At 42.3% G+C, this 27,615-nt stretch overlaps 1 protein-coding gene across 9 annotated transcripts in view; it reads right to left on the bottom strand.

Moving 5' to 3' along the window:
* The window catches only part of pan2 (poly(A) specific ribonuclease subunit PAN2), a 94,779-nt gene that overhangs the window by 44,497 nt on the left and 22,667 nt on the right, over positions 1-27,615 (bottom strand). For all 9 annotated transcript variants that reach the window (XR_011347408.1, XR_011347407.1, XM_069906363.1 and 6 more), the window contains 5 exons: positions 19,267-19,344; positions 13,972-14,239; positions 11,747-12,089; positions 10,867-10,963; positions 242-361 (listed from right to left, as the gene is read on the bottom strand). Coding sequence is in view for 7 of the 9 variants with exons in the window: in XM_069906363.1 (XP_069762464.1) it covers positions 242-361; positions 10,867-10,963; positions 11,747-12,089; positions 13,972-14,239; positions 19,267-19,344 (906 nt within the window). In the remaining 2 variants the exon portion in view is untranslated. The remainder of the gene's footprint in view (positions 1-241; positions 362-10,866; positions 10,964-11,746; positions 12,090-13,971; positions 14,240-19,266; positions 19,345-27,615) is intronic.

The raw sequence follows: 27,615 nt of genomic DNA, 5'->3' as shown, positions 1-27,615 counted from the left end.
AGCAATCCAGGTCAAACAACATCACATTTTCAGGGATACAAATTCCTTCAAAAATAACATTATGGAACAGGAACATATCCTGATAATTCTTTGTCTATTAAAATAATTTAGCTTTTAGATATATATCTCAGTTCTCTTTAAAGTGACATCAGCATTAATTTATCTTTAAACCTCAGTACTCAGGACAACCATATATTGAATGATAAATGATCTCAAAGTATGATGTTTCTTTGCACCAGACCTTTCGATATTTCTTTGGGACCATGTACATATAAGTATCTTCCTCCCTTCCAATAGGAGACTCTGGGATTTGATTGTAGTTGTCGAATTCTACATCCATCTCCTTCAACTTGTATGGAACCTATAAACAGAAGTCAAAACAGCTATTAAAGTCCTACCCCCCCCAAAAAAAACCACACTGGGATTTGCTAAATGGCTCAGTTGGCAACAGATAATGATCCACTAAAAAAAAATCATACAAATCTGAAGGTTTTTACATCAATTCTTGGCCCTGTGCTGTATTCAACAATTTCACGTGGCTAAGCAGGGGCAGCAATCCTACAATTAGCATGGCAAAAGCAAGGAGGAAAGAAAGTTTAATTGCTCATTGAACGTTCCAGAAAGGTGCACACTGCATATGGGACAGCGCAGTTGGCATGCTGTAATTACAGGGTCAGTGACATGGGTTTGAATTTGCCACTGTCGGTAAGGGGCAACACGGTTGGCACAGCGGTTAGCGCAATGCCGTTAGAGTGCCAGAGATCCGGATTCGAATTCCGCGCTGTCTCTAAGGAGTTTGTACATTCTCCCCATGTCTGTGTGGGTTTTCCCCGGGGGCTCGTTTCCTCCCTCTGTTCAAAATGCACCGGCGGTTGTAGGCTAATTGAGTGGTAATGGGGAGGCACGCCAAAATAGCCTGTTACTATGCTGTATGTCTAAAAAAATATTTTTTTTAATTAAAGAAAGGAATTTGTATATTCTCCGTGTCTGCGTGGGTTTCCTCAGGGTTAATTGGTCACACAGGTGCATTTTGGTGGCACGGGCTTGTGGGTCAGAAGGGCCTGCTACTGTATTGTATCTCTAAATTTAAATTGAATTTAAAAAACAATAAGGCTTGGTGGTTATACTCCTGCAGTGGAATGGCTTTCTCGCTCCAGGCCAACCATGAATTAGAATCTCGAGGAAAAGATAGGCAGCAAAAGTCACATTTGTAAATTACTGATTCTGCATTCAAGTAGAACACTAAATTCTGGTGGAGAATTTAAATGCCATACATTTTAAACTGCAAATATTGTTCGATCAGAACAGATAAGAATGCATCATAACTGAAGTTATGCTCAATTCCAAAGTAGCCAAACACCCCATCTAATCAAAGTACATTACAATAGCAATTTCTTTGGAATGCAAACAAAACAAAGGACTTTCCCCACATGCAGTTTCCCTAAAATGTTACATGAGGTTATAGAACATGTTGCGGCACAATCACACCAATGCGACTCACACTCCTGCCATTATAGATTAGTTCTCATTTTAGCCTGGCCATACAGGAACAGGAACCAGAGGTAAGGGACTTCCTTGTATGGAAATTTATAGAATTGTCTTAAGCACAAGTGGAAAATAAAGTGAAACAAGTTAATGGTAAAGTGCCCACTTCTGTGTGAATGCATTTTATCAGGTTCACATCCAGACAGGAACCAGTATCACACACACCACCTTCAGCTGTGAAGATGAACAGTCAGCTACATTGTGGACAAGGTTCTTTTTATTGTCACATAATAATACATTAAAAATGTAACATACATGATATAATTTAACTTTTGTCTGCCATAAGGCACCATGAGCATTGCCCGGCACCCCTAACAATAGAAAGAGAATCTCATTAATCACAAAGGGAATTATAACCAAGCCAAGTTCAGGTCTTGGGACAGCAAACTTAAGGATCTTGGATCATCTTCCACGTAGGAGCAAGAGCTTGGTATCATTTTCTTTTTAATGAGGACTGTTATTTTGTTCACTAAAACAAGTTAATGCTTTCCAAATTAATCTAATAACCATTAACCATATGTTTTACAGTCTCTTTCTAAGGTACTGCCTTGGAGTTGAAGGCAACTTTCTTCTACTTGGGAGACTTGGATTCTATTGTCATGACCACCTCCTGGAGAGAAGAGGCAGCTGACTGTGATAACTGCAAACAGGTCTCCTCACTGTTGTCCACAAAGAAAGTAATCACATGGGTCCTTGTTACGAGCCCAGAGGAACCCAAAACCCAGCTGCAATAGATATTCACCAAGACAAATGGTTACTTAAACCAAAGTTGCTTTTAATTATCTTTAAACATGAAAACAGAATTGCACTTTAACTTATCACTATAACTTAACTAACCTAACTTAACCCCCTTCTAATTCTAAGCACATGTGTATGTACTGTGTGTGTAAGTTCAGAAAAATTCTTTGATTTACAGTCCAATCTTACTTCTCATTCCTCCAAGTGTACTGGTTGCAGGAAATTCTTATACTCTGCACAGAATTTAATATTTATGAATTTCACCAGGTTTTGGTGCTTGAAAGGTAAATGGTTACTGATCAGGAAGGTTCTTGTCGGTTTCCAGACAGAGATTTGTTGTTCGCTGGACACCCACAACCGATTCCTTTTAATCAGCCACTTCAGTGTCTTGCCAAAGAAACTTGCCCCATCAGGTTTCTCCAGATGATAACCTCTTTCTTTCAGGTCACCAGAGAGTTCCTTTTTGTTTCTCTGATTTCAAGTGAAACATTAGGCAGCCAGTCCTCTCCTCTTGTATGAGCCACAAGGGCTTTGACCAGGCTGAACTAAGCAGTCACAACCCGTCTTCCAAATGGGGTTTTCCACAAGCTTGCCAGCTTGTCCTGTTCCAGTACCAGCTACTGCTGTTGACTGTAAAACTGCAGAACCGATCTCTCTCTCTCTCTCACACGGAGAAAAGCCTGTTTGACTCCCTCTCTGCTTGCAAAACCACATGACCCTCCTAGAACAGCAAACTGCACTCAGACAGCCTGCGGCTCCGAGTTCTTTCATCTGTTGCCTTTCTGTAAAGAACAATCCATTAGTGAAGTCTCTTGGGCCCTCTCCAAAACTTTTGCAAAGGCACTGGGGCCGACATATCTGACATGAGCAGAGCTCCAGTATTTTAAATAAGACCTGTTTTGAAGTGTTTGCATGTGACCTACACTAAAAACCCTGCCCCAATTTATCTCCCAAAAACATATCTATATTCTGTCACAGTCCTCCTCTAATGCCTCCTGGTGGTAAAATGCTACTCCCTCAATCACCGCGTGAATTCAGCCCATCAAGAAACATGATATATTTAGAAACATAGAAGACAGGAGCAGGAGTAGGTCATTTGACCCTTCGAGCCTGCTCCGCCATTCAACGAGATCACGGCTGATCTTAAAATTCAGTACCCCATCCCCGCCTTCTCTCCGTAACCTTTAATACCCTTATACTGAAGAAATATATCTAATTCCCTCTTAAATATATTTAATGAACCTGCTTCAACTGCCCTCTGTGGCAATGAATTCCACAGATTCACCACCCTCTGGGTAAAGAAATTCCTCCTCATCTCGGTCCTAAATGGTTTGCCTATTATCCTCAAACCATGGCCCCGGGTTCTGGATTTTCCCATCATTGGAAACATCCCATCTGCATCAAGCATCCTGGTACCTAGTGATTACCAACAATTTGCTAGACCTCCTGCAATCTTACAATTTGTTCCTCAAAAACATTATTTTGTTGGACCTCTGGCCTTCAGGGTTCTAATGAGTCTCTCTCTCCTTGAGGTATGATGATTCCTTTCTTTCTTTTTAAAATATTCAGTTTTTTAAAAAACTCTAAAAGTAACCTAGTGAATTTAGGCCTGTGAGTCTCACGTTGGTGGTAGGTAGATTAATGGAGAGTGTACTTAGAGATTATATATACAATTATTTGGATAGACAGGGATTGATTAGGAGTAGTCAACATGGTTTTGTCAGTAGTATATCATGTTTAACAAATCTTAGAGTTTTTCGAGGAGGTTACTAACGTTGACGAGGGGAGGCTGTGCATCTTGTCTATATGGACTTTAATAAGGCCTTCGACAAGGTTCCGCTAGGACATTAATTAGGAAGGTTCAAGCATTAGGTATTAATGTTGAAGTAGTGAAATGGTTGGATGGCAGATGCCAGAGAGTAGTGGTAGAAAATTATTTGTTTAATCTTCCTGCTTGTTAGTATATTGGTCACAGACTGTCAGACAGCAACCTAACCTTGAAGTAAAATAAAGCATTGTATTCAAAGTGATAAGCTAGAAAGTTGTGTTATTCGATAGAAGCCTAGGCATGCTAGCTTGCTTGCTTATCTTTCTTTTTGAGCTGGGAATAGGTGCTTGGGTAAGCAGTTTTTGGGTAATATAAGCCATGGTCCCGTTGCTGAAGTTTGAGACTCTGCAAGAGGTGGCAACATCTCTCAGCAAGAAGAACTTCTAGAGTCCAGCCAACGTCCCAGTCAGGGGAGGTGGAGAAGCTGCTACCGGCGCCCCAACAACCTACTACAAGTGTGCGGTCGTTGCCTCGCTTCGGCAGTTGGGACCAGTCTAGGCGTTGATAAGTATAATTGGGAAGGGCTTGCATATTGTAGTTTGATATCAGCTTTAGAATTTGTAATAAAGATTTGTATAAACTGAAGTGCTCTCGGCGTGTGTGTCTATTTTCTTTCGGTAGCTCAAACACTGTGACCAATCTAAAACAAACAAAGTGAGAGGTACAAGTTTACCCAGGACAATTGGTGTAGTCGGCAGGATTGGTCTCGAGATGTTTCGCCGAAAGAAAGAAGTGAGCCCTGAGCAGTTCTTGATTCCGGGATGGACATCCAAAGACGATGGGTTTGGCATGTTGGCCAATACCCTGTCTTTGTTGGGACCACCCATTAGTTGGGATGAGATGTTAGATCCATCAAGTGCACCTCTGGGAGAGCAGGTTGCCACTCTCCTTCGAGAAAGTAAATTTCCTGTTAAAAAGGGGACACTGACGGACGGTTTTTGGCTGCTGGCCATAGCCTTACGCCGCGCCGTTCAGCGTGAAGCAGAATTAGTTCAGCGAGAAGTAGAATCCCAGCACAAGAGAGAGCAACTAGAGGAGGAGCTAGAAGCCATGCGACAACGCTGTTCCATAATGAGCGAGATTGTTCGCACCAGTCAGGACCGAGCCAAAGAATGGGAGGCTAAGCACGTCCAGACGATCTGCCGTAATATTAAACTCCGGCAGCAGCTCTGTGCAGATAAGGAAAGGCATGGGGTAGAACCCGATCTACATCGTATTCGTGCCATGTTGAGGAATGGCGATGATCCTGATGTAATTAATGATTGGGACGGGAATATCTGTAATGATGACAATGGTAATAATGCAGATACTCCTCAGCATGTGCCTAACATAGTACCCTCTCCACCCACTGTTCACGCCCGCCCCGTAAGGCAGCAGACTTCCCAAACAGACGGAAGGGGGGGATGATGTAAGGGTAGAGATTGAAGGGATAGATATCCCGGTCTCCCAAGCGGACCCAGGGGAAGATACCCGAACCCCTGTTTATGCTCTATGGCCCACCCCCTCTACGGATGGTCTCAGCCTCCTCCCCTAGACTGGGTAGAGGGCCCTGTGGGCCAAAGTGGGAACAGGGGTCGGGAGCAGTCAACGATTCGTGACTTCTCTATAAAAGAGCTGGCTGCCATAGATCGATTTAGGTAAAAGACGGGAGAAACTCTGGCGTCCTAGCTCCTGCGTGTTTGGGAACAAGGAGGGGGTAATGTATTTTTAACCCCTGAGGAATTGTTGGGATTAGGAATGTTGACTACTGATATCTGGGTCACTGCTGAGCTACGTGGTAGAAGGAGAGGAGTGGATTACTTACTTGCCACTCTAGAGGATGCCCTGTTACGAGTATACCCGTCACCAGTAGGTTGGGATTTACATTTGCAGAACAATTTGGGCACCCTAGAAGAGGGCATAGCAGTAATTCGTCAACAGACCCTGGCCTCTGCCTTGTATGCAGGGCATTTGAGGCTGTGGGTACATGGGGGGAGCCCTGACGAAGAGATGTTCACTGCTGGAATGCATACCCGATTGGTTCATTCTGCTCAATCCACTATACGGGGACTGGTTCTGTCCGTAACTAGTCCGCTAATTGGGCACCCTGTGTCTGAGGCAGTGCATGCCTTATCTGGGTTTAGAGAATTAGAGTTGGGAGGTAAAATTCACTCACGTACAACCCAGGTTAAATCAGACAAGCAGGATGAAAAGAGAGGGGCTGCTACTAATAACGGAGCGACAAGAAAGGACCTTTTTCTAACCTTGTTAAAGTTAGGCGTACCTAAAAGTGATATTGATGGGAAACCTACCACAGCGTCCTTTATGCCCTTTATAAGAGGAAGGCAGGGGAACATCATCCCCAGCTGCTGAGTCCTCCTGGCCCACTATGCCTTCTGCTCCCACTGCTGCTCCTATCGAGTCAGCTTCTCTTGCTTCAGTTACCCGTGATGAGATACAACAATTGGTTAAAAAGGCTCTAATGGATAATAGTAGCATGTGGTCCTGGAAGCCCCCGAACCCTACTAAGGCTTGAGGGTGTGGGCAGGATTCCCATGTCTACTTCATTAAGATACGGCGGATACACAGGGACCCGCGACCCTACATACCGTTAACAATCCATTGGGGTGGGGGTAATAACCACCAATATTTCGTTGATTCCTGGTAACCCCAACCTCTGAACTGCACCGACATTTCGAATAGAGGGGATGGGAGGAGCGATCACCCTGACAAAGGAAATAAAAGTCCACGCCACAGTGGGTGATGGCCCTTCCCCTGTATGGTTACTACCTAATGGCTGTCACTGACGAGTGTATCCTGGGTATTAATATGTTGGCTGGTACGGCCCTTAATACTAGCCAAGGGGGATTTGCATTTGGAATTCGGACTATTACAAAAAGACGTGGTGGGTTGGGCGAAGTGGGATCCTGTGATGGTGCCTCCCCCCCCCCCGAAACCAGTGTGCATTCCATAATATCGCCTCCCTGGGGGGGGCAGAAAGAGATTAGTGCCACCATCGATGCTTTGCAAGAAGAAGGGGTAGTGAGGCCCGCAACGTCGCCCTTTAATAGCCCTGTTTGGCTGGTCCAGAAGCTGGATGGCTCCTGGAGAATGACAGTTTATTATCGTTTTTTGAACAAACATGCCCCACCACTTGCTTCGGCAGTTCCGGACATTGTTACCCTTATTGAAAACATTGCTACTGGGAACTCAGGAACATGGTATGCTGTCATTGATCTCGCTCACGCCTTCTTCAGTATTCTTATAGCTGAGGTCTCACAGGATCAGTTCGCCTTTAGCTGGAAGGGGCGCCAGTATACCTTCACCCGCCTCTCTCAGGGCTATGTACACTCTCCCACTATTTGCTACAGCCTAATTGCCTGTGATTTGGAGACGGTGCCAGTATCGCCTTCTCTCTCGATTCACCATTATATTGATGATGTGATGAACCAAGGGGCCACGGAAGAGATGGTACAGGAAGCAGAACAAGAGGACGCCTGGTTTACTAATGGTAGCAGGCGGTGGGTGCAAGGAAAGCAGAAGTGGAAGGCAGTGGCTTACCATCCCAGGTCGGGAACTCACTTATCGGAGGAGGGGGATGGTGGCTCCAGTCAGTATGCTGAGTTGAAGGCAGTCACTTTACCTCTAGACCCCCATGATCACCCTCTTCGCCTGTTTACCGATTTCTGAGCTGTGGCTAATGGATTAGTGGTATGGATGCCTGATTGGTGAAAGAACAGCTGGCTGATACATGACTGCCCAGTATGGGGCAAACAGTTGTGGCAACTGTTGTGGGATGCTTCCCACCATTGTGAGATAACCATATATCACGTTGACGCCCATACCAATGCAACGATGAACATGGCACAACATAATGCAGTAGCAGATCAACTTGCCACTATCAGCCACACCGATACCGTCCCCTACCTACACCATATTTCCCGTTTACAGGACCATCCCTCGCTTATGCGTATGTCCCCTGTCCTTCGGCATAGATGTTCCCTCTCTGGTGCTGAGATTTTCTTTGGCGCCTTGATCCCAGGTTATGGCGTTATTCGTATTTCCCTAGAGGTTTACAAATTATATGATCTGATGAGCTCTATTGCCAATGCGACATCCTTTGCCCTTTTGTCTGTCAGTCAGGCCTTAATAACCTTAATCACGAACTCTCTGCTGTCAGGACAGTGGCTTTACAGAATCGTGTGGCCCTGAATTTTCTGTTAGCAAAACAGGGTGGCACGTGTGCCATTGTCGGTTCTGAATGTTGCTCGTATGTTCCCGATATATCCACTAATATTTCTGTTATTGTTCAGCATGTTTCAAAATCTATTCATGAGCTCCAGCGTCTGGGTATTGTGGCCCACAAGGATAGTTTGAGCCTTGGTTGGAATCCTTTTTCATGGTTAGCTGGTACATTTGGGGGGTTGGGCCACAATATTCTCCGTTGGTTGCTCGCATTATTGCTTATTTTTGTGATTATTGTAGTTTTGATTTCTCTTTTTCACTCTTCCTGTACTCTTATGCTTGTTAGGTCTCGTGTCTGACAGCCTGTGACCAAGGGGTGGAATGTATTAGAGGAATACATTCTGAGACTCAGCAGACTTAAGCTAAATTCGACCATGGGGCCCAGAGATACAGTTTATCTGACAAAAAAAATCTGTGTACCAAGAACGTTTTAATCTTCCTGCTTGTTAGTATATTGGTCACAGACTGTCAGACAGCGACCTAACCTTGAAGCAAAATAAAGCATTGTATTCAAAGTGATAAGCTAGAAAGTTGTGTTATTCGATAGAAGCCTAGGCATGCTAGCCTGCTCGCTTATCTTTCTTTTTGAGCTGGGAATAGGTGCTTGGGTAAGCAGTTTTTGGGTAATATAAGCCACGGTCCCGCTGCTGAAGTTTGAGACTCTCCGAGAGGTGGCAACATCTCTCAGCAAGAAGAACTTCAAGAGTCCAGCAAACGTCCCAGTCAGGGGAGGTGGAGAAGCTGCTACTGGCACCCCGACAACCTACTACAAGTGTGTAGTCGTTGCCTCGCTTCGGCAGTTGGGACCAGTCCAGGCATTGATAAGTATAATTGGGAAGGGCTTGCATATTGTAGTTTGATATCAGCTTTAGAATTTGTAATAAAGATTTGTATAAACTGAAGTGCTATCGGCGTGTGTGTCTATTTTCTTTCGGTAGCTCAAACACTGTGACCAATCTAAAACAAACAAAGTGAGAGGTACAAGTTTACCCAGGACAAGGTCATACATGTTAAATGGTAGATAATTGAGGAGGGCAGTAGAACAAAGGGATTTAGGGATTCTGGTACTTAATTCCCTGGAAGTGCAGTCACATGTAGATAGGGTGGTGAAGAAAACTTTTGGTATGGGTTGCCTGGGTTTCAGCGTTTGAGTTACAGGGAAAGGTTAATAAGCAGGCTGGGACTTTATTCCCTGGAATGTAGAAGATTGAGGGGCGATTTGATATTTAAAATTATGAGGGGGACAGATAGAGTCAATGTGGACAGGCTTTTTCCATTGAGAGTGAGGGAGATTCATACAAGAGGACATGGATTGAGATTGAAGGGAGAAAAGTTTAGGGGAAACATGAGGGGGAATTTCTTCATTCAGAGGGTGGTGGGAGTCTGGAATGAGCTTCCGGCCAAAGTGGTAGATGCGGGTTCATTTTTAATATTTAAGGAAAAGTTGGATAGGTATATGGATTAGAGAGGTGTGGAAGGTTATGGGCCAGGTGTGGGTCAAGTGAACTAGGTGGGAGAAGGTATTTGGCATGGACTAGAAGGGCCGAGCTGACCTGTTTCTGTGCTGTAATTGTTATATGGTTATGATTTTTATTAATTTGATAGAAATACTACATGCATATATTGCTTAGATTTTAATTAATTATATAGCTTTTATATAATGCAATACAGAATATGAGTCACATACAAATTATTACATATTGTCTTATATGATTCTTGAAAAAATGAAAAATTCATATGAGAATTTCACCTCATATTCTAATACTGAGATATACATTGTGATTATCTAACTAGACCAATTTCTTCTAGTTGTAGATAAGAACAAAAGGAAAAAAAGAAGAAAAAACCCTTACTAATCTAACCCCTCCCACTAAACATGGTCACCAGAAATGTATGATGATTCCAACTGAAGAACACCTTAGTGAGACAAGATCTCCAACACCGAGGTCCTTTCTCGAGCCAGAATGCCAGCAGCTTCAACCTCGGTGATGTCGGCCCAACTGCACTGGGCAGGACAATGTTGTCAAAATGCCTGACGGAAGACTGCCCAAGGACTTCTTTTACGGCCAACTGTCCAGTGGTACCTGAAAACGAGGAGTCCAACGACCACGGTACAAGGATGTTCTGTACGGGAGCCTCAAGAAAGCTGACATTGCCCCATCAGTTTGGGAGGATGTGGCTCAAGATGGCTCACAGTGGAGGGACACCATCAGAAAAGGAGTGGGTGCTGCTGAGTAAAAGCTCAAAGATGGAACAGAGCAACCTGCCCCTATTGCTCCTTCTGGTCTCACCTGCCACGTATATGGCAAGCAATGCCTGTCAAGGATCAGCCTGTACAGCCACTCCAGGATGCACATATCAGACCCCACAAACTGACTGAAAGGAACCATCATCATCCTACAGGATGGATAGCCTGAAGAACACGACTACCTTGGACTTATACAACTTCTGGATCTCAGTCAGTTTCATCATGGTCACTTTCCTCAAGTAGATCACTAAATTACTGGAACAAAATTAAATATTTTTTCTACCTGATTTCTAAGCTTTGTTTTGGGATTTGGAGCATATCCGATAAACCCAACTTTCTTCATCGTACGCAATATCTCAAGATCAACAGGTGGAGCTCGCCTGAAAGGAGTCAATACAAAAAGGTCATTGTAAACTATTTTAAGATACTACAAGATCTTCAAGGTTAAATGTACATCTTCAAGATGAAGACATCTTGTTACTCTAAACATATTAATACATTTTGGTTTGCTTTGTTCTCCACAAAATAAATTCTTTAAAATTAATACTTTAATACTTTGATACATTTTTCTGGATTTTAGTGAGTATAGTCCCTAGTGACTCAATCTCTCCTCATGATTACCTCAACTCCAGAACCAACCTAGTGAGCCCCCTCTGCACCACCTCCAAAGCCAGTCTATCCTTTCTCCAGTGAGGAGACCAGAACTGCACACAGTACTCCATGTGCGGCCTTACCAGGACCCTGTACAATTGTACCAGAACTTCCCTGCTCTGAAATTCAATCCTTCCATTCACGAAGGCCAACATCCCACTTCCCTTCTTGATTACTCACTGCATCTGCAAACCAACCTTTCGTGATTCGTGCACAAGCACTTCCAAGGCCTCTGTGCAATAATTGCTACAATCCTTCACTATTTAAATAATAATCTGATCTATTTTTTCTTACAAAGCAGATTACTTCTTACTTTGTACTCCATCTGCCAGACCCTTGCCAACCACTTAACCTATCTATAGCTCTCTGCAGACTCTGCAATTGAAAGAACAATGCTTCAGATAGAAGTTACTGCAGTAAATGTTTGATGTTTTGCAAACAGTAAATATATTAGATAATAAATGTATCAGAAATTGCTTTACGTTTTTTCATTAATAGGAAGTTTAAATTACCTGGGTATAACAACGCAGTTTGCCGTGGGCCAGTCAGACAACAGAGACTCTGTGATAAGAGGCACTGGAATGAGGGATAAAGGCAAGAGATCGTCATTCCAGTCTAAATGCGGTAATGTGTCCACCATGCATGGCATTGGAAACTCTGTCTCGCGGGAATATGCATTAAATGTAGCTTCTGGTGAATCTGCCCATAGATGCACACACCCTCCGGAATCTCCAAATACCAATGCTCGTTTGTTAGAGGAAACATCAAATGTCATAACTAACTGTCCCACAGTGTTGATATGGAAAATATCCGCTGGGCTTGCAAGGCCAGTTGGTTCACAAAATTGGCATTGCCCTGCAAAAGAACAAAAAAAAATTGCTGCACCAAATTGTAGCTCAAGTGAGATCAACAATAAATGCATGTGCGTGCCTGCTATATTTAGCCCAGTGGTTCTCAACATTTTTCTTTCCACACATCCCACTTTAAGAATTCCCTATGCCATTGGTGCTCTGTGATTAGTAAGGGATTGCTTAAGGTGGTGTGTGGGTCGAAAGAAAAAGTTTGAAAACCACTTTTAATTATCCCTAATTGACTCGGTTTCAGAACTCCAAAGGAAATGGGACAATGACAATTTTTCTCAAGCAAAACATTTCACTAACTATTGGGTCTAGAGCAGTGATTCTCAACCTTCCCTTCCCACTCACATCCCACCTTAAGCAATCCCTTACCAATCACAGAGCACCGATGGCATAGGGAATACTTAAAGTGGGATGTGAGTGGAAAGAAAAAGGTTGAGAACCACTGATTTAGCACATTTCCTCCTTGCCATTTCCATGGCAACCTCTAGTTATTTTCCCTCAACCAGCTATGTGCTTTTGAACTTCCCCTAACTACCCTAACTGTAAACTACTCCAACACCACAAAAAGACCTGAATGCACTATTGTAACAGCATGTTTCTTGCACTATGGTAACTGTGAATATTTATTACCTGATAATTATTACCTGTTTCTGTAAGATAATTTAAAATATACTATTGATTTTTTTTTAAACAAACAAGTACCTGTTCCACTGCAGCAAGAATTGATGCATACATACATTGCACTTAAGTGAATGACAAACTCATTGGCATCAGTTGAAGTGAGATGCAGTCAGCTTTAATGTTATCATGTTGTAACTTTAAAATCTGACAAATGGCTGCAAAGCATTTATGCAACCCGAAAATATGACAGCAGAAATGGGTTCTTTGTAAACACCATCCAAAACTTTCAAGTGTGCTAGAATCTTACATATATTTCACAATGTTTTCTCACCTACATACAACTTCAAGTGTTAACATTTCATCTCCTTCCCAATTGTTGCTGCCTGCTACTGATTGCATCAGCCTGTTGAAACTGCATGCCATTTCGTAAAACCATGGCTAATCTCAGCTCCACCCAATTCCTCGACTGTGAAAATATCTATCTTTACCTTAAATACATTTGACAAGGCAACTTCTTTTGCTTCCTTAGGCAGAGAATTCCACAGATTCACTCCTCTGGGAGAACCAGTTCCTCCTTATCTCCATCCTAGAGCTACTCCTCGAATCTTGAGGCTCCGTCCCCTCATTCTAGCCTCACCTCCCAGTGGAAGCAACTTTCCTGCCTCTACCTAATCATAATTTTGTATGTTTCTACAAGATCCCCTCTAAATCTTCTGAATCCTAGTGAGTATAGCCCCATATTTCTTTTAATACTACCATATCAGCAGATGCCAGGATTTTTAAAAAAATATTTATCTCCAACAGAACCATAGAGTTGAAAATGGAGTTGTGATCATAGAAAAGCTTTCAACCAAGTACAAAGTACTGGACTTGAGTGAAAATAAATACCACAAACATTAAAATCTGCTTAGAATGAGGCTTCAATTATTATCAATTTTTGGCTGATTGAACCAACTAAATTTAAAAGCTGCAAATAAAAACATGGCAATGAATCCTTTTAAAAAGGACATTTATTCCTTTCCTGTGTTTTCAACTGATTTTAGGGAGAAATTAGGGATTCATAACAGCTGCAAACCAGAAGAAATTTTCCCAACAATTAATTGATCTTTGCATTCAAGTGACATTTTAAACTTCAGCAGAATATTGACGTGTTACATGTTGTATTGCTTCAGACATTTTAGGACAGCATATCTTGTGCTTTGTCATAAAGATCAATAGATATGTTATACTTGTAATTCTAGTCTTTTGTAAGATACCTGATTGAGAGATGATGGCTAGCCTTGAAGTATATGTCGGAATGAATCTCAGGAAGAGGGGATCCACATGAACCTGCAATGGGCTAATGGCCCGCATCATGCGAAGGTCATACACCATCAGGAATCTGTCACACGACAGCCCATTCATTCGATTTGAGAAGCCACATGTCACCAACAGGTTTCCATGTACATCAAAGTCGGAGAGGCTTCCCGAGTAAGCATCAAACTCGTGCTCCAATTTAAAGCTTCTTAAATCTCGAAGTGATACCTAAAGCACCAGAGAATCATTGTGTAATGAAAGCAATCTGCACATTCTTGTTCAATAACAGTCAACACACCTCCACTGTGGTATAATGTTACAGCTTAGGAAAGTCCCGGCCTCAGTCTTAGCCATGCAGAAGTCAGAATGCCACAAAATAGTCCGACTAGTTGTGGGCTGTGACCAGCTAGGTTATCCAATCCTTACCACATCTCAATGGAAAAGTGAGTTTCCTCATCAAACCTCCAAAACTCTGCCCCAGTCCGAGAGAAAAGTGGCTTCTGCTGCAATCACTTTCCCCTTGCCTTTCCTACTGTTTTGTTGCTGCTACTTCCATGAATAGTTCAGAAAATAAAATTACAATATTAGACGGCCCTGATTACCAAATCAAAAAAAAATCAAATCTGGTTCAGAGAAAGAGAATTACAAAGCACTGAAGGATTTTCTTTGGAGGAGGGTGAAGGTGTGGATGTGGGGGAAGTGAACTTTTTCCCTTTTGCTTCCTGCCCCTCCTCAAGATTGGAAATTATTACAAAATACACCTTGTTGTCTCATCATTACAAGGACGGGGGAATGTTGCAGGGAACACGTACAGCCAGGAAGGCTGCCTTTTAATTGCATTGGGCAGAATTTAAACCCAGAGCCTAAAACCAGACCCCAACCACAGTTTGACAATAGTTCTTGTTCTGTTCAAAGCTGAATTAGATGACAATATACAGGAAAGGGCAAAATATAGCAGTTTAACCAATGTTGCAAGAAATCATTAAAAAAAAGGGGAAGATTCTGGGAAGTACAAGGTTTTTCCTTATTACCCAAAGTAGGTTAGCACAGGCAAAGGAACATGGTACGATCCGGACATAGATAACCAGGTTTTGGGTGATCAGCCAGTCATGCTTTGCAATAGATGTGCTTTGAGGTATCAAAGATATGGAAAAGGAATTCAACAGGAGACAAGCCCAGGCATCAGCAGAATCCAGTAACATTAGAGAGGTGGAATTAAGTTTTATGGAAGGGGGAGGGGGTTCTTAACGACAACACAAATCAAGGGCAAACTTCTTGGAATCCAATATGACAAGAATGAAAATAGTCTGGCTCAGCTTCAGACAGCTGACAGGAAAATAAATGGAATGGTTAAAGACTCAGTGTTTTACAGCACAGAACAGGTCCTTCAGCCCAACTTGTCCATACCGGCCACTAAGCCTTTCCTATCCAAAAACATTGATCTTGAAATGGAGTTTATGGCAGGGACTTTTTAAAAAATTTTATTTATGTTTTAACCACCAAATAAAATAAACAATACAAATCTTTTAAATAGTCTAATCCATTATACATGTGGTATGTAAGAAGAAAGACCAGAGATTGTCCAGAGAGTTCTTTTCCAGAGATTATATTTACCATCAAATAAAGGAAGTCACCAAGGATTGAGGTTACCAGAGAAATGATTAAACATTCATTCTAACATTCTGCAAATATGGGTGCCATATTTTCCAAAATATATGGTATCTATTCCTTCAGCTATATGTAATTTTCTTGCAGTGGTATACAACTATGAATTTCCGCATTCCATCTCTCCATTCCTAAGTCTGTATCTGTATCCAGATTTCCTAGATACTGCTGAGGCAATTTTTGCAAACCTTATTTGATACAAATTTAATTTTAATTTAGGTATAATACCTTTAATATTACCTAAAAGGAATAGCATTGGATCCCGTGGGAATTCGATCCCTGTTATTTGTTCTACTTTAGGACACTGCCAAGTAGAATGTAAAAATGTACCAACCTCTTGTCCACTTCTAAAACACAAATCTGGCAACGTATAGTTCAATCTATGTAACTTTTGCGTGGCAAGGTATAACTGATGTAAAAAATATTGTACCAACCTGTATCTTACATTAATTGTATTAGTCATACTATCCCAACACAACTCCATTCAATTTTCCTCATCTATTTGCCTGTTCAAATCAACTTCCCATCTCTCTCAACTTGTGCATCCCTTCTTTAGAAGGTCCCTTTTGTAACAAACATACATTGCAGAGATAAATTTACATATATTACTGTTACAAAGCAACAATTCAGCCTCATTACAATATGGTAATGTCAAATTTATACCCAGTTTTTCCATTCAAATGCCTTTACTTGATAGTAACAGAAAAAAGGTATTATTAGATACATTAAATTTATTTTTCATGTGTTCAAAGGTCAAAAATTAACCTCTTTCAATACAATCTTCAATATTTTTAATACTCTGACATGGAAAAATCCTTAAAGATTGGGTATCTATAGAAAATGGAATGTCGATTCTGTGCTAAAGGCATCTTTCTTGACAATAATCCTCTTGAACCTATTTTCTTTATCAATCTTACTCCAGATCTCAATCAAATGTTTCAAAATAGGGGTATCTCTAACCCCAGTCAACAATGCAGAATTCAACTTATAAATAAAATCTTGTGAATTCATTTCTCCTATTTTAATATCTACCCAAGTGGGTTTTTTCTCTAAGTCAAACAATACATTAATAAATCTCAAATGGGCAGCCCTATAATAATTTTTTTAATTAGGGAGATGCAAGTCTCCCAAATCAAACTTCCAAGTTGATTTTTCCCAAAGAAACTCTCGCCATTTTACCATTCCATAAAAATGTCCTTATATTCATAAATAAATCCTTAAAATAATTTTGAGGAATTGAAATTGATTGAAAAAAATATTGTAATCTAGGAAAAATATTCATCCTAATTCAGTTTATTCAACCAATTAAAGTTATTGGTAATGTGCTCCAGCTATTCAAATCATCTATGATTTTCTAAAGTAATGGCAAATAATTTAACTTGTACAAAATATTTAAATCTTTGCCCACTCAAATTCCCCGAGTACTTAATTCATGTATCTGGCCATTTAAACTCAGTAACTGGTTTACACTGTATATAATTTCCACTCACTAAAGGCATAATTTCAGTTTTATGCCAATTAATTTTATAACCTGGCAGGGACTTGAAAACAATGCTGTTGTGCAGAGGCCTTGGAAGTGCTTGTGCACGAATCACAAAAGGTTGGCTTGCAGGTGCAACGTTGGCCTTCATGAATGGATTGAATTTCAGAGCAGGGAGGTGCTGGTACAACTGCACAGGGTTCTGGTGAGACTGTACATGGAGTACTGCGTGCAATTCTGGCCTCCTCACTGGAGGAAGCTTAGACTGGCTTTGAATATAGTGCAGAGGTTGCCTATGCACCATATTAACCAGGTTGATTCTGGAGTTGAGGTAACCAGCCTATGACAAGATATTCAGTCACCTGGGACAGCACTCACTACAAGATTGAGAGGGATCTTATAGAAACACTAAACTATGAAAAAGGATTGATAAGATAGAAGCAGGGAAGTGGTTTCCACTGGGAGGTGAGACTAAAACTCGGGGTCAGAGACTCAAGATTCAGGGAGCAGATTTAGGACAGAGATGAGGAGGAACTGATTCTCCCAGAGAGTAGTGAATCTGTGGAATTCTCTGCCCAAGGAAGCAGTAGAGGCTATCTCATTAAATGTACTTAAGACAGTTAGTTGTTTGTATAGTAGGAGAAGGGTTCTGGGGAACAGACGGGAAAGTGGAGCTGAGTCCGCAGCCAGATCAATCATGATCTTATTGAATGGTGGAGCAGGCTTAAAGGGGTGGATGGCTGACTCCTGCTTCTTATGTTTTTAAGAAAATCTGGGAACTGTCTGGCAGATCCTTCTACTTTGTATTTTGCCACTCTTGTGTTCTTTTGGCCACGTTCTCACTCTCACTGCCCCCATTCACTCATTGACCAGAAAGCCTTATTTCAAGCATATCACCATGCTCACTCAAGTTTTATCCTATCAGGGATATTCCCTCCCCTACCTGCAGCTTAACAAGCTCCCTTCGTCCCCTTTCCAGTTTAAAACGTCTTCATCCTAAAGCATCGATTTTGTTTCTTTTTCCACAGATGCGGTTCAACCTGCCGAGCATTTCCAGCAGGTTCTGTTTTTATTAAAAGAAACTAGGAACATAACCTTTTCTGTGCAATCCACAAAAATGCAGGAGCAACTCTTCACTTGTGTATCCACAAGAGTGAGCTACTGTAACCAGTGCTCCCTTTGTGGCCTTCTCTACATCGGAGAGACTGGACGCAGACTAGGAGATTGCTTCACTGAGTACCTTCACTCTGTCTGGATCAGTAAAAGGGCCAGCCATTTCAATTCTGCGCCCCACTCCCACACTGACAAGTCTGTCTGTGACCTTATGAACTATACCACCCATAAACTGGAAGAACAATACTTAATTTTCCATCTGACCACTCTTCATTAACATCGACTTCTCCGGTTTCTGCTCGCCTACTCTCCGTTCTCCTACCCTTCCCTTTGTCTTCTTTCCTCCAGTTCTCCACCCCTTCACAGAGCTATCCTTCCTCCCCATTTTTTGGTGTGCCCTCCCTCCCTTATCCACCTATTACCTCCTGCCTTTGGGACTGTGCTCCTCCCCCTCCCCCCCCCCCCCACCCCCACCCCTGAGGCCATTTTGTTCAGACATCTGCTGACATTTTCCCATACCTTGATGAAGGGCTCAAGCCTGAAACATTGGTTATGTATCTTTATTTTTATTGTATATAAGTACACTGTTTAACCTGCTGAGTTTCTCCAGCATCGTGTTTTTAACTTCAACCATGGTGTCTGCAGATTTTCGTATTTTACTTCATCCTTGCTAATATACTCACAACATCTTGCAATGAAGCCACACATCATTTGCCTCAACTGCTTGCTGCATCTCTGCTTTCAGTGAACGGAGTACAAGAGCACCCAGGTGCTTTTGTTCATCAATATTTCTCAATTTATCATTTAAATAACACCAAATACCAAAGCAGGCAACTTCATATTTACCTACCAGATACTGCATATACATTTTAGAATCAGCAAATAGAATGTGGGTTATGGCAAGATTGCAGTAAGTGGAAAAGGAATCAGTTTATTCAAGCTGTCTTGTTCCTGTTGCTACAATTTATTTTAAATTCAGAAGCTTCTGCACAAATACCTTTCCTGATGTATGGCCACAAAAGAAGAAGCGGTTAGACTGCCGCATGATTGTGACTCCTGGAACCTCAACTGTGTACTGGAAAGAGAAAAATGAAGCTTTATTAATACAAAACGTCATTCAGAATATGCTAAAATAAAAATTTTCAAGATGTTTATAAAGCCTGGATCTGTGGACACAGCAGCTGGAAACCAGATAAAGGAGAAGATCAAACTTAAAGTACATAGTTAATGTCAGGATTCTTAACAGTGTGAAAGAACAGAGGGATCTTGGGGGTCCAAATCCATAGATCTCTCAAGGTTGCCATGCAGGTTGAAAGGGTAGTTAGGAAGGCTTATGGCATCCTAGCCTTCCTTATCAGGGTACTGAGTTCAAGCGTCATGAAGTAATACTGCAGCGCTAATAAAATTCTAGTTAGACCACACTTGGACTATTGTGTTCCGTTCTGGTCACCTCATTACAGGAAGGACGTGGAAGCTATGGAGAGGGTGCAGAGATGATGTTGCCTAGAATGGAGAATGTGTCTTATATGGTAAGGTTCACAGAGCTAGGGCTTTTCTCTTTGGGGCGAAGAAGGATGAGAAGCGATTTGGTGGTTTCCAAGATCCTGAGGCATAGATAAGGTAGACAGCCAGCATCTTTTTCCCCAGGGCAAGAGTAGCAAATACCAGAGGACATCTGTACAAGGTGAGGAGAGGAAAGTTTAGGAAAGCCGTCAGGGGCAAGCTTTTTTTTTTAATATACACAGAGAGTAGTGGGTGCCAGGAATGCATTGCTAGAGGTGCTGGTGGAGGCTGGTACAATAGGAATGTTTAATAAACTTAGACAAGCACATGGGTGCAAGAAAATTAGAGTGTTAGGTCAGGAAGGTTTTAGTTTGTTGAGTAGGTTTATATAGGTCGGTACAACATTGAGGGTGTAATGGTTTGTAATATGCTGTAATGTTCTATTTTCTAACGCAGCTGATTAATCACACAGAGCTCTGGGGTCCAGTTTTAAATAACATTTTAAATGATGGGATGAAGGAGAGCATTGTCAAACAGAGGGACTTGACATTACAGGTACATGGCTCTATTGAAGTGGCAACATTGATGGATGGTGAAGAAGGCACGTCATACTTGCCTTCGTCAGTCAGGGCACTGAGTGCAGGAGCAGGGGCGTCCCGTTACAACTGTACAGGATGTTGGGGAGACCGATCTTGGGGAGTATTGCGCATAGTTCTGGGCACCCAGCTGTAGGAAGTATGTTACTGAGCTGGAAAGGGGGCAGGGAATCTTAACAGGTAGACTGGAATTATAAAGAGAGGCTGGATAGGCTAATACTTTTCTCCTTGGAGCATTGGAGGCTGAGGGGGTCCTTAGAGGTTTATTGTCAGTCTTTTTCCCCCAAGGTAGGGAATCTAAAACTGGAGGGCATGAATTTTGGGTAGATGGGGAAAGATTTAGAGGGAAACTTGGGAGTCACCTTTAGCCTCACTCACTCCAAGTCTCACCGCTGTTACCATTTTTTTTTGTTCATACCTTGATGAAGGACTCAAGCCAGAAATGTTGGTTCTGTACCTTTTATCTTTGCTACATAAAGGACACTGTTTGCCCTGCTGAGTTTCTCCAGCCTTGTGTTTTTACTTCAATCATGGGTGTCTGCAGATTTTTGTGTTTTACCCCTGCTCTTTGTGATTTTATTTTATATATGATTAAAAGGTGTGGTCAGTAGGTTTACAGATTATACAAAGGATGAAGGTGCTGTGGATTACAACAGGACATGTACCAGATGTAGAGTTGAGCAGAGAGGTGGCAGATGAAGTCTAATCCAGATAAATGTGAAGTGATGCACTTTGAAAGGTCGAACTTGATGGTGAAGTACATGGTTAAAAGGAGAATTCTTAAGTGTGGAGGAATAGAAAGACCTTAGGGTCCAGGCCCATAGATCCCTCTCAAAGTTGCCATGCAAGCCATTAGGGCGGTTAAGAAGGCGTGTGGTGTGTTGGCCTTCATTAGTTGGGGGATTGAGCTCAAAAGCCGTAAGGTGATGTTGCATCTCTATAAAATTCTGATTAGACCATATTTGGAGTATTTTGTAGAGTCTTAGTTGCCTCATTACAGGAAGGATGTGGATGCTTTTGAAAGGGTACAGCAGAGATTGACCAGGATATTGCCAGGATTGAATAACAAGTCTTATGATGCAAGGTTAAAAAAGCTAAGGCTTTTCTCTTTGGAGCAAAGAAGGATGATAGGTGACTTAATAGAGGTCTACAAGATAAAGGAGCATAGATAGGGTGGACAGGCAGCACCTTTTTCCCAGGGCAACAATGGCTAATATCAGAGGACAAATGCTGAATGCGAGTGGAGGAAAGTTCAGGAAAGATGTCAGAAGTACGTTTTTTTTTAAAAAGTAGTGGGTGCCTGGAAATACATTGCCAGAAGCTGCGGTGGAGGTTGGAACAAATAGGGACAGTCAAAAGATATTTACATGGATTGTGAAAGCTCGAGAGATATGAACTGAATGAAGCAAGATGGACCAGCTTGGTCAAAATGGACGTTGGGCCAAAATGCCTGTTTCTGTTCTGTGAAACTCCGTGATTAAGGAATGCAGTGAAAATAGTGGAAGAATGGAAATAGACACCAAAACACTGAACGGGTTCGACGGAGGTGCAAGAAACAGCAACATGTACAGATACACAATCCTTTATCCGGAACCCTTGGGGGACAGTGCATTCTGAATTTCAGATTTTTCAAGATTTCAGAACAAAAGCCAACTGCTCCAGATTTAAGCCCACCCGAATTGTGCTGCCGTATCCATATAACCACTTACAACACAGAACAGGTCAGTTCGGCCCTACAAGTCCATGCCGTAACAAATCCCCACCCTCCTAGTCCCACTGACCAGCACCCGGTCCATACCCCTCCAGTCCTCTCCTCTCCATGTAACTATCCAGTCTTTCCTTAAATGTAACCAATGATCCCGCCTCAACCACGTCTGCCAGAAGCTCATTCCACATCCCTACCACCCTTTGCGTAAAGAAATTTCCCCTCATGTTCCCCTTATAATTTTCCCCCTTCAATCTTAAACCATGCCCTCTAGTTTGAATCTCCCCCACTCTTAATTGAAAAAGCCTATCCACATTTACTCTGTCTGTCCCTTTTAAAATCTTAAACACCTCTGTCAAGTCCCCCCTCAATCTTCTACGCTCCAGAGAAAAAAGCCCCAGTCTGCACAACCTTTCCCTGTAACTCAGATCCTGAAATCCTGTCAACATTCTCGTGAACCTTCTCTGCACTCTCTCTATTTTGTTTATATCTTTCCTATAATTTGGTGACCAAAACTGTACACAGTACTCCAAATTTGGCCTCACCAATGCCTTGTACAATTTCATCATAACCTCCCTACTCTTGAATTCAATACTCCGATTGATGAAGGCCAACATTCCAAATGCCTTCTTCACCACACCATCTACCTGAGTATTAGCCTTGAGGGTACTATTTACCACAACTCCTAAATCCCTTTGTTGCTCTGCACATCTCAATAGCCTACCATTTAATGCATATGACCTATTTAGATTTGCCTTTCCAAAATGTAACACCTCACACTTATCTATATTAAATTCCATCAGCCATTTCACAGCCCACATCTCCAGCCTTCCTAAATCACCTTTTAATCTACGGTAATCTTCCTCACTGTCCACAACACCACCAATCTTTGTATCATCCGCAAACTTGCTCATCCAATTCTCCACCCCTACTTCCAGATCGTTAATATATATAACAAACAATAGTGGACCCAGGACCGATCCCTGAGGAACTCCACTAGTCACCGGCCTCCAACTGGACAAACCATTTTCTACCACTACTCTCTGACACCTCCCACCTACTCTGACACCTCCCATCCAACCATTGCTGAATCCATTTCACTACCTCCTTATTTATACCTAATTCCTCCACCTTTTTTCCTAACCTCCTGTGGGGAACTTTGTCAAAAGCTTTACTAAAGTCTAAATAGACAACATCCACAGCTTTCCCTTCATCAACCTTTTTTGTAACCCCCTCGAAAAACTCAATCAGGTTTGTCAAGCATGATCTACCCCTGACAAAACCATGCTGATTACTCCCTATCAATCCCTGTACCTCCAAATATTTGTAAATACCATCCCTCAGAACACTTTCCATCAACTTGCTCACCACAGACATCAGACTCACGGGCCTATAATTCCCAGGTTTACATTTGGACCCTTTCTTAAACAGCGGAACCACATGCGCAACCCTCCAATCCTTTGGCACTACCCCCGTGGCCAGTGACATCCTAAATATCTGTTAATGGCCCCACTAACTGTCCACAAGCCTCCCTGAGTGTCCTTGGGAATATTTTGTCCGATCCCTGAGATTTATCCACCTTTATCTTTTTCAACACAGCCATCACTACCTCCTCGGTTATCCTTATATGCTTCATGACCTCCCCACTATTTTTCTTTACTTCAACTGGTTCAATATTTTTTTCCCTAGTGAATACCGAGGCAAAGAAATCATTCAAAATTTCCCCCATTTCCTCTGACTTCTCACTCAGCTTACCCTCACTATCTACAAGGGGTCCAATTTTATCCCTCACTAATCTTTTACTTTTAATGTACCTATAGAAAGCCTTTGGATTTATTTTTACTCTGTCTGCCAAAGCCTCTTCGTGCCTTTTTTTGGCCTTTCTAATTTCTTTCTTAAGATTCCTTCTACACTCCTTGTAGTCCTCCTTCAAACTCTCAGCTCCTTGCTCTTTCTACCTCTTGTACACCTCCCTTTTTCTCCTAACCAAATATCCAATATTCCTCGAAAACCAAGCCTCCCTATGACTTCCAGCCTTTCCTTTGATCCTCACTGGGACATATCTACTCTGTATCCTCAAAATTTCTTTTTTGAATATCCTCCATTTTTCATTTACATCCTTACCTGAAAATATCCTGTCCCACTCAATACTCCCCAAATCCCATCTTCGAAATTTACTCTTCTCAAATCCAGAACCTCAACTTTAGGCCCCTCCTTGCTCTTCCCTAAAACTACCCGAAAACTAACAGAGTTATGATCACTAGACCCAATTTGTTCTCCAACAATAATGTCCGATACCTGACCTCGCTCGTTCCCTAACAGGAGATCTAGTATTACATCGTCCCGAGTCAGTTCTTCTACTAATTGATTTAGAAAACAATCTTGAACACATTTAACGAACTCTAGCCCATCCAGCCCTCTAACTGTATGGGTATCCCAATCATTATGAGGGAAGTTAAAATCTCCCATGATCACACCCTTATGATTCTCACACATATACGTTATCTCCCTACAAATTTGTTCCTCTAATTTTCTTGGCCCATTTGGTGGTCTGTCATACACCCCTATTAGCTCCCTCATGCCTCCTTCACCCCTCAATTCCACCCAAACAGCCTCATTGGACGATCCCTCCAGACCATCCTGCCACCTCACGGCAGTAATGTCCTCCTTTACAAGCAGAGCAACTCCTCCCCCTTTTTTACCTCCTGATCTATCACATCTAAAACAAATGTATCCTGGAATATTAAGTTGCCAGTCCTGCCCCTCCTGTAGCCAGGTCTCACTAATTGCCACAATATCATGACCCCAAGTATCTGTCCATGCTCTAAGCTCATCTACCTTGTTCACTATGCTTCTTGCATTAAAATATATGCATTTCAGAGAATGACCCTCACATATATTCTCTTTTCTACCTTTTACCCTAATCTCCATCCTACCTTTGTTATCATTATTATTCCTAACTAGGTGGCCATGCTCCCTTGACACTACTGTCACCCTCTGTTCCCCACCCCCCTGCCAAACTAGTTTAAACCTTCCCCCACAGCTCTAGCAAATCTGCTTGCCAGCACAATGGTCCCCCTCCAGTTCAAGTGAAGTCCGTCCCTTTTGTACGGGTCCGACCTTCCCCAGAAGAGATCCCAATGATCCAGAAATCTTATCCCTTTCCCCCTGCACCATCTCTTTAGCCACACATTCATCCTCCACATCCTCCTATTTCTACCCTCACTAGCTCATGGCACGGGCAGCAATCCAGAGATTACTACCTTGGAGGTCCTGTTTTTTTAACTTCCTACCTAATTCTACATAATCCTGTTTCAGGACCTCATCCCCACTTCTAACTAAGTCATTGGTCCCCACATGGACCACGACTTCTGGCTGTTCTCCTTCCCCTTGCAGAATGCTATGAACTCGATCAGAGATATCCCTGACCCTGGCACCAGGGAGGCAACATACCAACCTGGGTCCCCGATCTCGTCCCACAAACCTTCTATCTGTCCCTCTGACTAATGAATCCCCAACTACAACTATCCTGTTCTTATCCCTCCTTCCCTTCTGAACCTCAGGGGCAGCCCCTGTGCCAGAGACCTGACCCCCACGACTCGTCCCTGTTAGGCTGTTCCCCCCAGCAGTATCCAATGCCGAATACATGTTGCTGAGTGGCACTTCCACAGGGGTACTCTGCACAGGCACTCCCCCTCCTTTCCTCACAGTCACCCAATTCCCTGACTCCTGCCTTCTAGGGGTGACTGTCTCCCTGTAACTCTTCTCTATCACTGCCTCTACTTCCCTTATGATCCTCAGTTCATCCAACTGCAGCTCAAGCTCCCTAACACGGTCACTCATTATATGCAATTGGATGCACCTTTTGCAGGTGTAGTCGTCAGAAACAGCTGTGGTGTCTCTGATTTCCCACATCCCACAACTGGAGCATTTAACTACCCCAACTGACTCCATTTCCTCCTTTCTTACTATAAATATGTTATTTCAAAGATACCTTTCCACACAAGGAGCTCCTGCTGCCGAAGTCCCTCGAGCCAAAGTCCCAAGTCCCCACTCCTTCACTGGGCCTCCTCCCTTTCTACTCCTTTTATTAGCCCTTACCAATTAACCCCAATTAACTCCTGGCTCCTCCTCCTCTCACCCGACACCAGGCACTGACTCACTGCCTCCTCCGACCCCAAGTCCGACCTTTCTAAGTCCGAGCCCCGGTAAGTCCAGCTATTTATTCTACTCACCTCTCTGACACTGTCTCCTGGCTCCTCCTCTTCTCACCTGACACCCCCTTCCAGTTGCGCTGCCGTCTCCCTCTCCTCCCCCGCCCGAAACACGCTACTGTCTTTCTCCCCTCCGCCCGAGTAATGCTGCTGTCTCTCCCCCCCCCCCACCCGCCCGAGTCAAACTGCCATCTCTCTCTCTCCCTCCACTGTACCAGTGCCAGGGGAAAAATGCCAGTTTTTGGAGCTTTCCAGATTTAAATGTCCAGATAAAGGATTGTGTACCTGTGCTTCAAATCACAAAACATAAAATCGCAAAAAAAATTACTTAAAATTTTCCTTCCATTTATGAGAATTAAGGGATAGCTGTGGCATCTATGTCATACTGATCTGTATCGCATACAAACCAAAATCACTTGTTTATGAATCAAAGTTTCCCTCAACTAAGTTTGTTATTGATACTAAGTCGAGTGGAAAAGCAATTTGTGCTGAGAATGCGGAGAGTCTAGAGAGAGATATAGATAAGTTTAGATAGTGAGTGGGTAATAGGCTGGCAGATGGAGTACAATATTGGTAAATGTTAAGTTATCAACTTTGGAAGGAAACAGATCAAATTAGTAAAAATGGTGGCGCTTTTAAATAAGAGTGAACTTTCTTGTTCAGTTTCTATATAAAAAAAATACTTAGGGTTTACATTTCCCCAGAAGGGTTGTCACATAAATCAGTTGTAATGGTTTTCTTATCAAGAAAGAGACATTAGCTGTGAAGTGTTGAATGAGTAATTGAAGCTAAGAAGTAATTAAAGGTTTTGGAAGACATCACTAAATGAACAAAAAAATTCTAAGTCCATGAACAAATGTGAAATCCGTTTCCAATTAATTAAAACACGTGAAATCATATGTAGGCATTAATCTAATTTACTATAATAAATTGACCTGTTTCTGTACGAACATTGAGAAAGTCAAGGACTCTTCATGAATGTTCCTTTCTCCAACCAATGTTACAAATGAAGTATTAAAATTTTTTCTATTTTAAAACTGGTTCTGTAGTTCTCTGCTGTGTTCTTTATTCACAGATAAGTTTGCAGTCTGGGCAGACTTTAATATTTCGTCTCCCTTACGGCAAATTAAATCCAATTTTGTGTACTATTACATCTGGGTTTTTTTTTTCTTCCCGGTTCAACAGTCAATTTATTACACAGCACAAGAATAAAACTTAACAGAGCTCTGGGTCAGTCGTTAGTTCATAGGTCACCTGCACAGTGAGCTATTCCCCAAGACTGACCCCTATTGTCCAGTTGGCTCAGTTTATATAGATCAACCTTATCA

Source organism: Narcine bancroftii, chromosome 12 (assembly GCF_036971445.1).
Source record: "Narcine bancroftii isolate sNarBan1 chromosome 12, sNarBan1.hap1, whole genome shotgun sequence".
NCBI classification, from domain to species: domain Eukaryota; kingdom Metazoa; phylum Chordata; class Chondrichthyes; order Torpediniformes; family Narcinidae; genus Narcine; species Narcine bancroftii.
This window is presented reverse-complemented; position numbering and strand designations above follow the sequence as displayed.